This window comes from Hypanus sabinus, chromosome 8 (assembly GCF_030144855.1).
Source record: "Hypanus sabinus isolate sHypSab1 chromosome 8, sHypSab1.hap1, whole genome shotgun sequence".
Classification (NCBI taxonomy): Eukaryota; Metazoa; Chordata; class Chondrichthyes; order Myliobatiformes; family Dasyatidae; genus Hypanus; species Hypanus sabinus.
The window spans coordinates 159,572,963-159,586,297 of NC_082713.1; the positions used below are offsets into that span (position 1 = coordinate 159,572,963).

General features: G+C 39.0%; 1 protein-coding gene across 1 annotated transcript in view; it reads right to left on the bottom strand.

Annotated features, from left to right (window-relative positions):
- hmga2 (high mobility group AT-hook 2) overlaps positions 1 to 3,816 on the bottom strand; it is a 151,026-nt gene extending 147,210 nt beyond the window's left edge. The window contains exons 1-2 of the mRNA XM_059978375.1: positions 3,272 to 3,816; positions 1,387 to 1,473 (exon numbers count right to left, since the gene is read on the bottom strand). Of these exons, the coding sequence (XP_059834358.1) occupies positions 1,387 to 1,473; positions 3,272 to 3,376 (192 nt within the window). The 5' untranslated portion in view covers positions 3,377 to 3,816. The remainder of the gene's footprint in view (positions 1 to 1,386; positions 1,474 to 3,271) is intronic.
- Positions 3,817 to 13,335: the final 9,519 nt, after the last annotated feature.

The window sequence follows — 13,335 nt, forward strand, 5'->3', positions numbered from 1 at the left end:
TTTTATTTCCCTTCTATCTGTTAAACTTATCACATCAATAGCCTTTTATCTACAAAGATAAAGTGGTACTGACACATTTCTCAAAAATATCATGTGACGGAATCCTTATAAGTCGCCAAAATTTCGCTGCAATATTGAGCCCAGATAATGAAGTTGCCTTTTTCAAAATGACACACTGTCAAGTCCTTGTTACACTTGCATTACTAATGAACAGGTATAATCAAATTCTTTTTAGCAACACATCGGCCTGAAAGAGAATTCATTGTTAAAACACCTTAGTTGTTAAAATGCAAAAAACAAATGTATTAATCTACCAGTGTTTCTTATCAAGTTAAATTTACTTTCACAAATAAAAATAAGGAATTATACCCTATATGATTTGCTTTTTAGTAACATTTATCAATTTAATTATAAACTGCAAGACTTAAGGAGAAAACAAATTAGTAGATCTCTGGAGCACCAAATTCAATATATATTTTAATGGAAACAACATCAGTATGAATTCTCTAAAACACTATAGTTGAAGGAAGTTAACAGTGAATACAAGAGCTTGCCTTTTTTTTACATTTTCAACATGCAGAGCACTCCAACTATATTTGTAACCTTTTCCTTAGTTTATCTTCATCCCACTTCACACACATTCTCTTAAAATTTCAAAAACTTGTTTTGCTATAGGATGTCTTTAGAATAGATCAAAATGCTTTTTCATTGCTGTAGCATTTTATTTGGTGAATAAAAACTACCTGTTAAAACATACAGTTGCAAAATAACTGATTCAAATGTTTTCTCGGTAAGTGGGCATTACAACTTAAATTTCCATGTAAACTTTTCCCTTACAATTGAATGTAAAACAACATTTTTTAACTGAATTTTAACATAATCCTTTGCAAAATTGTCAGCTGATGCCCAGAATTTTAAGTTTTCAGCAAATTTGTATCACAAAATGTTGCTCATTATATATTACTAAGAACTTAGCATATAATCACATTTAAAATACACATAGCTAGATCTTGCTAATTTTTTTTTTGCTGATATGTTTATAAATCAGACATTTCTTCAGCTAGATGGTGTTAGCTACAATGTTAACAAGAAACGATGCAGTTCAATGGAGTGGCTTTACCAGAACAAAAGTTTCCCTCCAACAAAGCTGCTCAACGTCCTCAAAAATTGAAACAGAAAATAATCCTTCCTAGGGGAAGCTTTCATGGTCTCTTACTTTAAACTTGGACTTTACTCTGACATAGCAAACTGCAGGAAATGTGATTCAAACACAAATTACTAAAATGGTGTAAATCCTCTGGCATTCGGGATAAATGATTGAACTCATTTGTAAACTAGTCTTCAGAGTGTGGTTAGTGCTCAGAAATGTTCACAAGTTAATCTCACCTTTTGAGCTGCTTTAGAGGGACCCTTGTTTTTGCTTCCTTTTGGTCTTCCCCTAGGTCGTTTAGGCGTAGGTGGTCCAGTGGGTTCCTATAATTTAATAAGGAACAGTGGCCAGTTAAACAGAGACCCAAAGAAGGCTCCAATACATTAAGTTCTTTTAAAGAAGTCCACATACAAAAAAAAATGCAAACTCCATACAGAAAATTGGTGCTTGGTAACAACAGGAATTTAATTGCCTGTTCCTTCAGAAATGTGGAAAATACCAATGAATTTCTGAAGTAGTAAATTACGTTCTGTTTAGATTATTTCATCTGTACATATTTCTAAACAATATAGACCTTCTTATATCACTTTTCAGTGACTTAATAAGTTGAATTAAAGAAAGAGATATTTCCAAATGGTGACGTGAATACAATGTGTAACTGGACTTAACTAAAAGTGGCAAACTCGATGTGTTCACTTAGTGGGACAGAAATTAAAGTGGTTTCAGCATTTATTACACATAATTCCAAAGGGGTCAATGTAAACTCCAAGTTAGTTGCTTTTAACAAAACAACGCAGTGTCCATTCATCAAACCAACAGTGGTTCTGGAGAGTGTTCTCTCCAGACCCAACAGGCGATGGCCATTCAAGTTGATACACCCAACCATTCAGCTCACGAATCCAATGAAAGGCTTTCATTCTCGGTGGGAGAAAGGGAGTCAAATTTAAACATCTACATCTTGAGCCGTTTTTTTTCAGCCAGATTTCCATAAAACTCACAACGTGAGAGTGATGATGCTGTGAAGCTGCACTCCCGGCAAGCAGCGTTTTCAACGCGGAGGCATTTAATGAAAAAGAGCGTGTCACATCCAAGCGGAAGGAAAATCTAAGCAGACATCTGATTGCTTCTCAAATAAACCACTGCTTCGTGATCCAGGCACAAACCAACTTATTAAATAAACCGATCTTTACAGGACGTCCTGCTTAGAATGTAACGCAATCAGAGCTGGAAATAAAAATAGTGACACATTTAGTGTGCTCGTACTGGCAGTGAAATATTGCCATTGACACAAAAGTATTTCATCTGCACACAGCGGTGTATTAGCAAATTAGAGAGAGTACGCCTCAATAAAGTGCCCTGGTCAAAACAGGAGGCTGGAAACAATGTATTTGCATGATATAAGGTCCATTACTACGGTCCTGAAAGTGGGGGGGAAAGGGTAATTATACACTTTCTCGCCCTTAAATGGTGTCACTCTTCCCAAACAGCGCAAGATCGAGAAAGACCCTTCACAAAACTCGAGAAAAGGCTAAGCTCTGTGGCAGCCACATAGAGCACAGCGCGACAGAAAGGACGAGGATCTGCGTCCCACAACTCATCAAATTAGGCGGGATTTTCGGATGACTTTTTTTAAATGGGTGATACTTGGAACAACAAAAACAAAAGCTGCCGGCCTTTCCGGAGCGCCACAGAAGACCGAGACACCGTGTATGTGCAACAGGTAACTCCGACAAACACCCTTCATTCATTCAGTGCAGACACTTCATCCCAACTTGCGATTATTATTGACGTCGGCTGCCGGGCCGATTTAACGTCGCGGTCACACGAAAGCCAGCGTTTTCTAAACTTTAAACAAAACCACCGAAGGAAATGAAAACGCCTCAACCCCAACGCATTGGGGGTTTATTTGCTCGAAAATTTTCGAGCAAAAAATTTTCAGCGCATCCAGCCTTGAACACGCAACCCAAGACTGGAAGGAAGGGACGGGATGGCAACTTGTAACAGTACATGCAACTAAAACCGTCCTTAAACTAATCCTCAGCTCTATCCCAACCCACTCCATAGATCCCTTCGGTGGAAAAAAAACAGAATAATTTTTTTAAAACAGAGCGCTATACTGACTTGCTGCTGTTTCTTGGGTCTTCCCCGACCTCTCTTCTGCGGTGGCTCTGCAGGTTGTTCCGGGGGAGTCGTGGACTGGCTGGGTCCTTCGCCTCTTGTGCTCATTGCGGCTTCTGACAATCTGGCTCTCTCCAACAGGTTAACGCAAGGAGCAGTAACACCGGGCGCCCTGGTGTTGAATGTATTGAGGAGGAGACAAGGGAAAGAAAAAATAGATGGGGGGGTGGGTGGGCAAGAGAAATAAAGCTGGAGCAACAAATTGCAGGATGCTACCAAAGATGCAGTGGGTACCGCTGCTTGCTTTTACTGGTGGTTGAAATTTAATGGGAATTAAAGTGTGAAAAGGACCAGTTATGATCTGCTGGTACGGCACAGGCTGAAATCGGGGCACTGCAGTTTCCTGCTAAGTGTAACAATAATGATCATACTTTATGCACCGTAAACTAATAAACGAAGTGGGGGAAAGAGCAGAGAGCCCAGCACCCGCTATACAAGAGTTTAAGTGAAAGGGAAAGAGTTACTTGGGCTATTATTCTTGTCCAGCCCACGAAAGGAGAATGGGTAAAAAAGCACCTTTACTCGTGGGTGGAAAAAGGAGGGGGAGGGTGGGGTTGAGAATGAGAGAGGAGGGGAGGGGACAAGAGGCAGGACCAGAAGAGAGCGAAAAAAACACCGCGATCAGCTTGGACAAGATCCAGATGAAACATTCACAATTCACCAACACTGGAAGAGAGCGAAGGGCTCACGTGTCCCAGGCTCGGGCACTCTGTAACAAAGCCTCTTCTGAATGGCTGAACTCCAGCAGGTTATTTAAATACACCCACCGTCGGATCAACACGGCGCATTCCGAAGGAGAACGTCCAATTTAACATTTGTTTTTTATCGCATCGCTTCATCCAAAAAGGAGGGAAACGCAGACAGGTTTCCAGTTCCTCCGGTTTCCCTCCCCGCTGCGATTCACCGTGTACACGGCGGGCTACAGGGACAACAGAAGATCGCTGTACAAAGGGCACCGGGAGGGTGGGGGTGGGCAGCTGCGCTTCACCCTTTCTCCTTCCAGTTAGATAGAGGCAAATCTCAAATGCAATGCACAATAAATCGTCCTCCTGAATCCCTCCCGATCTGGTTTTATTATTGTCAGGTGGGGCAGTTTTAATAATTTTAGCCTTGTCAGTGCTCGCACACCGCCGCGCGCATTGTGCGCTTTGCGTTCTGCGGGTGTGAGTTGCACACGAGGGGAGCATCTCCGCTCTCTCCCAACGCGATCCGCTGTGCGACTCGAGAAGCTGCATGCGCTTTCTCGACCTCCAACAGCCAAGCCCGGCTTTGATCTGCGCCGCCCAACGACATGAAGCGAGATCAATTACAGAGGAACAACAGTGACAAAGAATTCGCTGCTTTACGTGCAGGCAGTTTCCCACGATCACCGAGTCAGTTCAGAACAAGGAATTTGGATTTCTCCCTGTCCTCTCTGTCTTGCACACAATAGGGAAGAAAGTTGTTGGGGGTGGGGGGCGAGCACGATTCCTTCTGCCTTGTCGGAGAGAGGGGAAAAGTTTACAGTATAGTGAATTCTACGCGTTGTTTAAAAACACCCACAAAGTAAATTGTTTTTGAAGTCAGGTTTCAAACCCAGAGCACTACATTTTGTAAATAAGGCAAAGTGAAATAGAGTATATGCTTAGTGAATTTACAACAAATATTGCTTCGCTCGCCTCACCCTCCCCACTTCCAACCCCCCCTTCACACACACACACACACACACACACACACACACACACACACACACACACACACGGACGGTTCTCTCATTCGCAGATGCACTTCATTCATAAAAAAAGGCAGTACTAGGACCCCCAAGAAGCCGGTCGGGAGAGTTTGCCCGCCCGTTGGCTCTCGACTCCACCTCCTGTAGACTGTATGGCGTCAGCGCTTGAAGCGAATGAAATGATCATGCTAAAAAAAACTAATCAATAGCCATTGCCATAAATTACTGCAGGAAGTGCTAAATAACACAAGTCCCTAAGAGAAGACCGATTGTACCTCCAGCGTGTAACGTTAGGAGAACGACAATGGATAATCGGAAAATAAGATGGGTTTCCTCAACCCCACAAAAATGAATCATAATTAAACTCGGTTGTTGGCGCTGTAATAGGAATCTATAGAAACATTTTTGTTAAGTGGCGAAATTTCACTTCATGGTTGCCTGTTTCTACATTATTCCTCGCAATAAAGGAACCTCCGTCACGTTACTCTCATTACTTATGCCCACTGTGGGAAGGTAAATTTTTAGAACACTGACCTGGTTCTAAGTTGGTTGGCAAAATCGATTATTTTTAATATTGCTGACATTGACAATTCGATTTTATTTTGGGTTGGTGGGAGGAGCCGATTTGCCCACAGCTTTAAAACATTTTACTTGGGCGTGTTAACAAGCACGATGGTCGCTGGTTCTATTTATGACAGCGATGGTGGCTCGTCCTGTCACATTAAATGTTTATTTCCTGTCTTTTAGCTCTGTAGGGCCGCCGAGGAAATGTCAGCAAACAGGCTATGCAGCAGGGGAAAGGATTATTTGGAGGCATGGTATGCCACACGCATAGACACTGAAAGGTGGGGCCACCCCAGGGGAAAAGCAACCCCCCCCCCCCTCCCCAACCCCCGCCACCAGAGATGGTTCGTCGTTACATATCACTCCCGGACGGTGCTAATGTTATCTCGTGAAGATCAAAGTGCAGTCGTCGTGTATATTTTTAATATCCCTTTCCTTTTATAAAGTTTGCAACCCCTGTGTTTGTGTTAACGCAAAACCAAAACCAATTTTTTTTCTCAATCAAGTTTCATTCATTCACAAAAGTCTTCGCCTCTCAGCTGGTCCTGTAATGGGAGCACCCCCTCCCCGGCTTCAAAGCCCGCTGCTGACCTGAACAATTTAAACCTAATGGAAGAAACAAAGAAAATGGCACATTTCATAGCTTTTGCGCATTTACCATTATTCCACGAATTCATCTGTAAACAGCCAAACGATTCTATCTCGGGCGTAAATCTGCAGATAATTTGGAGGTGTGGTGGCGGTGGTTGAACCGGGAGACACGGGCACTGTTTTTAAAGTTTCAAGTGTGCTTGTTTTTATTTCGGAGAATGCTATAGTTCGAATCGTTTTATTTTATCTGATGGAGAAACAACCCGAGGGTTGGACAAAAGAAACTATCGCCGACACCACACATCGATTTACACAAAGCACAATGGGGCATTCTATAAACATAAATCAAAACGAAGGCAGGAGGAAACGTAAAGAAAATTGTCGCTCAGAGAGAATTCGCGACTCTGAACTTATTGTTTGCACTGTCAACCAACTTGTTTGTTCGTAAACAAACCCATGTTAAACGCTCTCGCTTTGCGCAACTCTCGATTCAGTTTGCTGTGTAGTTTCTTCATTGTTACTCGGACAGTTTAATTTATATCGAGCAGCATTTTCTTGATGAACGCAATTCGTTTCATTAAATCGCTCTTATATCGCCTATTGTGCATCCAGATTATTCTTTAATAGTCTGCATCCTTTTTTTAAAAAAATATGTGACTTCTCCTAGGCTTGGTACGAAATCGACAGCAATGTGGGGGGAAAAAGTAATTTTAAATATACTAACTTCACCGTAGAGTTTTACTGACGTGCGTTTTATATACTTTAACATAATTAAATTAAGTATGCATATTTACAATTAGAGAAAAATATTGCCACTCTGCAGAAGTATATGTATGTTAAAACCATCAAGAACCATACTTGAATGCGCCTCGGCTTCCTTTGCAGAAAAAAGCTCCACGTGGTATGTTTTTAAAATCATAATGTATTGCTACAAAGAAATGTTTTCAGAGTCCCTAGAGAGAAGGCTGTGGACAAAAACCTTAGTATGTCTAATAATGCTCTTGTTGTTTTGAGAGTCCCAGTTTCTTAAACATCCATTCGGAACTTTGTAGAAATGAGGAAAAGCTCTCCAGCAGCGACAATTTTTTTAGGGGGAGTAATTTGTGAAATGTGAAATTGGCTGGTGAAATATCCTCAGAATGAATTGTTAACCCATCAAATCGTTTTTAATTAGGTATGCGCCAAGAAAGAGTTTTATTTTGCTGCGTTCCTTTAAAAAAACACCAGCACCTACAGCAAAGTACCTTTATACCTAACGTTTTGCATTCCCCAGCTTTTTGTACCTACGCACATATCATCTTCTGCTTCAAAAACTGCCCTTTATAATTAGCCATAGTAGTAGGGTCAGTTGCATTTAAGGGAATATTTATGTTAACTGAATAGAAATTGGGGAAGCTGGTTTTCTGCCTAAGCGTGTTTTTTTTTTAAAAAAGCCAATTGAATTCCTTTATTTCAAACAAGGTATGCATTGTGATCATTCAGGAATTTAGAAAAATAAAATAATAGTAGCATAAATGTTTCCTGTTTTATAAATCTGTTGCTATCAAGCATGTAGCAGAATGATTTCATTGGAGCATGGATTTAACGCGCATTTCTGCTGTGTAAATAAATTGCCCATGGAAAGCAGATTCTTTATGTGCTGCATTTGGCTTTGTGTCAGTTTTAAGTTATGGATTCCAATGGTGCAAACATATTATTTCATAATTGGTTTGGAGCGAAAACTTTCTTTGGCTAATGGTGTTTATAATCCGCATAGGCACACTTACAGTGTATCAACAGGAATATTGACATTTGGTGTAAGGAAATGCTTACAATCTCCAGTCATTTCTAGGGCAGAAAGAACACCCCAACTACACCCCTATATTTGTGACACCATATTAGTTTGATTTCATTTTATGCTATCCGATTTAAACTCAGGACCAACAGCAACATATTTGTGAATTGCTTCCAGATTGACCAACTTAATGGTAATCAAATATGCCTTTGTGCTGTAAATGAAGAGAAATAAACGTCCCAGAAGTAACACTTGCAGCATTGCGTGTCTCCCTGTGGTAACACAAACACGAGAAAGTCTGTGAATGTTGGAGATCCGAAGCAGTGTGCACTAAGTGCTGGAGGACTCAGCAGGTCAGTTGGCATCTATGGACATAAATAAAGAGTCAACATTTTGGGCCGGGACCATTTTTTGGTTTGTCCATGGCTGTTACTATACTATCAAGTTGATTATTGAATATCATGTCATGGACAATCAATGGATTCCACTGGCAAAACAGGTTAAAGGCCAATTTAGTTTCCACAGTTCTCCCCAGAAACTGTGGCTTATTTCCCATCTTCTATGGTAACTACTGACTTAGGCTGCTGAAACATCTTTACATTTTTTTTTGCTCACCTTCAACCGCTGTTGTGTCCATTTCCAAAACTGCCATTTTCCCTCATAAATTTCCATATGTCGTGATTTGTCATTTGTATTGGCATTAGAACTCTTCTCAGAATCAGGTTTAATAACACCGGCACACGTCGTGAAATGTGTTGTCCTTGTGTTGGCAAAATAATAGAAAAAAACATGAATTACAGTAAATATATATTAAATAGTTAAATCAAGTAAACTCAGCAGGTCAGGCAGCATCAATGGAAGAGAGCAAACAGTCAATGTTTTGGGCTAAGACCAATGTTCCCTCCAAGTTGTCTGCACATGTGCACGGGCACGCATCTTTTGCTACTAACGCTCAAAGGAATTTAAATTGTGCACAAAAATTCTGCCTCATTGGCATGTTAAGTATATTCACGATTGTACACAATCACGTCTCCTTTTCCAGTTTCTGATGCGGGCAGTGTTGGCAATGTGGAGTTTGTGATGATTTGTCTGCAGATTTTAGAAATGGCTTGTTTATACTGTTTTTAATGAAGGAATTATTCAGTGTGCACATGTTGTCACTGGGCAAAAAATTGCATAGCACAAGATTTTTGCGCACACGTCATTACTAATGAGAAGGAACATTGGTCAAGACCCTTCATTGGGACCAAGGTTGATTATTGTTTCCAATCTGTATATAAAGAGTAATCTTGTGAGTCATTTCTCCCTTTCATTTACCTTTAAATAACATCTAAAACTCTCAGAGGGAAAAAGTGAGTTGCCAAGCTGCATAACCAGATATGAGGGCTGTCGTCTAAAATTCTCATCAGAGTGTTTCAGAAGCTTCTTAAAAGAGGTATGAAAAATGGAATGGTAGAATAGTTTTGAGAGGGAATTCCTGGGCTATGAGCTAAAGGAGCAAAGGAGCATGGTGAACTTTGCATCTGCGGATGCCAAAATGTCAGAAATGGATGTATATGCATGCAGATACAATATTGCTTCTAGGGTATGAAGACATAACAGGGTAAGAGAAGAGCAAGATATTTGAGGGATTTGGAAACAAGGATAAGATTTTTATGACTGAGGCTTTGCTCATTTATATCCACATTAACTGCAGGTTTAATTTAATTGTGGCTTTCCATGAATCACTGTATACAAATTCTACCTTCCTCTAAACTAAACTATCTGCATATTATACTGCTTACCTCATACCAAGTCCTAGTCAGGTATCATTCACATTCTTGGGTATTTTGATTACAAGCTTCTTATTTACAAATAATTTCAAAGCATTGGTACAGCCTCCCTCTGCAACTTTCTGGCACGTATTCTAGGTTGCATATTTTGTTTTTTCATCTCTTGCCTACAACACTTGTTCCTCAATTCCATTATGAACACATTGCTGTTACACTTCTGAATTACATTCCTAAAAGGATCTTGCTAAAGCCCTCAGAAACCTACAAACAAAGTCTAACATTTTAGTGATGGATTTGTTCACTTTCATTTCTTCTTTCAACATGTACTCAGACTGTTGTCTCCTCGTGAAGCATCTTGGGTTTAAAGGGATGTTGCTTAGCTGTTTAATATAGTGCAAATGGAGATGTTGCAGCATTTACTTAAAGTAGCAAAACTAATGCTACTGTAGACCTTGAACTTTAGAGCTGCAAACTTTTTAATTGTTTAATTAACACATACAAAATGCTGGAAGAACTGAGCAGGTCAAGCAGCAACAATGGAAAAGAAAGAACAGTCAATATTTCAGGCTGAGCCTAGAACTGGGGTTTATAATTTTTTGGCAACAGTCTACAAAGAGCAATCTTGTGAGTCATTTCTCCCTTTTATTTTTAAGGTATTAATATTGGTTTCCACAGATAAATTTTAAAAAGACAGAAATACATCAATGTAAAAGCAAATGACCATATTGCCAGATAACTTTTAAAACAGTTAAATATTACAAGTTAATAGCTCATTTTATAACATGATTTGCAACAGCATTATAGTGAAGATAGAAAACAGACCAAGGGGTCGGCTTACCATTTTGCAGTTATCATGCAGTGTGAGCATCAGGTACATGAAAAAGAATTTGGGTAGAGTCTTTCAAGGTTCAAAATAGCTTGCATGTTGCATGAAGTTGACCAGAGGGTAGTTGTCAGAGGAGTGGATATTTAAAATGCTAGTTGGAGTCCATTTAATGAGCTCATCGGACAAAAAAATGTTAGGATTTTTAGCCGCCTTGCACATTGACCAAACACTGTTGAGTGATCCAACTTAATGGCCCTTCCAAGGACACTTATTGTACATTATTCCAGCTCAGTTAAAACCAATCAGGGCATTTACAGGACACATAGTTACACAGGCATCAGTTTATTTACAATACTCTTGGTTTATTACATCAAAACATAGGCTCTGAATTTTTGATTACTGTTTTCAGTTTAAATTGCTAAAAATTAAAAACTGTCAGATAAGTTGTTATGTAAACTTTCTTTTTAAAAATAAGGAATATTTATGAACCTTTAATTTGTTCATTCTTTTACTTCCCATTTTTTTTTAGTTTCAGAAGCAATGTCCAAAGCCTGTGCATCCATTTTCTTTTCATTGTTATCTGTATTACTGTGGTACAAACAATATATATTTTCCTCAAAGTTGTTGAAGAAATCATTTATAACCAAGAATATAATTTAAAAATCTGCTATAAAGTCACAGCCATTTAAAAATCTAGTAAGTCAATATAGAGCTTTAGTCCTAAGGTAATATCATTTTCCAAATGGCTAAGATCTAATGGTACAATTGAAACAACTGCTTTAGTTACAGAGTCTGTCTGGAATACAGCACCGACTTTAAGATGCTGCTATTTAAAAATACCCACAGTTTGAGGGCTGGTAGTAAGTAATAGATAAGGACAATCTTAATCACACTACTTTTAAGTAAGCATTTTAAACACAGGACTAATCCTGATTCCTAAAATTCCACACAAAACTAATAGCAGAATCAGAATCAGATTTAATATCACTGGCATATGTTGTGAAAATTGTTGATTTTACAGTAGCAATACAATAAAATACATGATAAATAAAGAGGAAAAAACTGAGTTACATTTAGCTATATTTAACTATATTAAACTATATTAACTAGTTAAGTTAAAATAAGTAGTGCAAAATAACATAAAAGTGGGGTAGTGTTGATGGGTTCAATGTCCATTCAGAAATCAGATGGCTGGGGTGGGGGGGGGAAGAAGCTGTTCCTGAATCACTGAGTGTGTCCCTTCAGGCTTCTGTACTTCCATCCCGACCATAACATTGTGAAGAGGGCATGTCCTGGGTGGTGGGGATCCTTAATGATGGATGCTGCCTTCCTAAGGCATCACTCCTTAAAGATGTCCACTTCAGCACTCCAATGTTTTTGTGTAGTTACTGAAGTATTTACGACCTACATCCATTTAAATCTGAAGCTTCACCAGGTGATGCAATAAAAAGGTAAGTACCTTTCATTGTCTCTTGAGATGTTTGTTGCACATTAAGAAAGGTGTGTTTTGCAAGATGCACTGTGAACAAGAATAATGCAATAGATCTGATATTTCCCTCGGTTGTACTGCTCATACAAGATTACCTACTGCTTCGAATGATGAATGCTAATTGGTGGCAATCTGTTTAACAGATTGTGTTTGATATGGCTGAGATACCAGACTTCCCTGATAACCCACCATCCATTAGCGGGATACCCACAGCTTATCTGTATAGTGGTGGAAATTATGCAATTTCTGGATCTTCCTATTTCCTGTCAGCAGTGGTAAGTGAGGGAGAGCTAAGAATGTCCTTTAGGTCCAAGATAAATAAAGTCAAAGGATAACTACTGCTTTTTTGAAAGAACGAAATGCTACTAATTGGATGGATGAATTGAGAAACTGATATAAAAACTACCATCATTGCATTTTGCTCACTAATTGACTGCATTGCTGCAGTGATCCACTGATTCTATTATGGTTATTAGATGTCCTGATTATGCCTGAAAATGAATCACACACTGTGACATATATGCACTTTGATAATAAATTTACTTTGAACTTTGAATGGTAATATAATAATATTTTAAAACAAATAATAGAGTATTAACAAATGTTGTTGATATTATATTTTCTGTCTATACAATAAAAGTGCTGAATTTATACTTATGCACAGTCTCCAGCAGAGTTAGAGTGCACTTATAGTGCACCTTTCATGTTAGTGACAAGTCATTTTATGTTCGCTCAACACAAATATGTCAGATTCTAACTGCAAGTGGTGTGAGTTCCCTGCTGGGAGTTGGCTACAATATAACATAGGTTACACTTGTGTCATAAATAAAACAGTGTGAAACAGATAACATGTCTTGGTATGTTTAAAAGTATTAGATTGGATGTATAAGTCACTAGAAATAGTCCTGTAGATTTTTGCATAATTTTGTAATCTAGTCAATTTTATTATACATTTGTCAATACATCAGAATCAGGTTTAATATCACCGGCATAGGTTGCAAAATTTGTTAACTTTGCAGCAGCAGTACAATGCAATACATGATAAATATAGAGAGAAAAACAAATGAATTATAGTATAAATATATATAAATAGTTAAAAACAGTAGTGCAAAAACAGAAATATTTTTTGAAAAGTGAGGCAGTTTCCATGGGTTCAATGTCTATTCAGGAATTGGATGGCAGAGGGGAAGAGGCTGTTCCTGAATCACTGAGTGTGTGCCTTCAGGCTTCTGTACCTCCTACAATGAAAAGAGGGTATGCCCTGGGTGATGGGGGTCCTT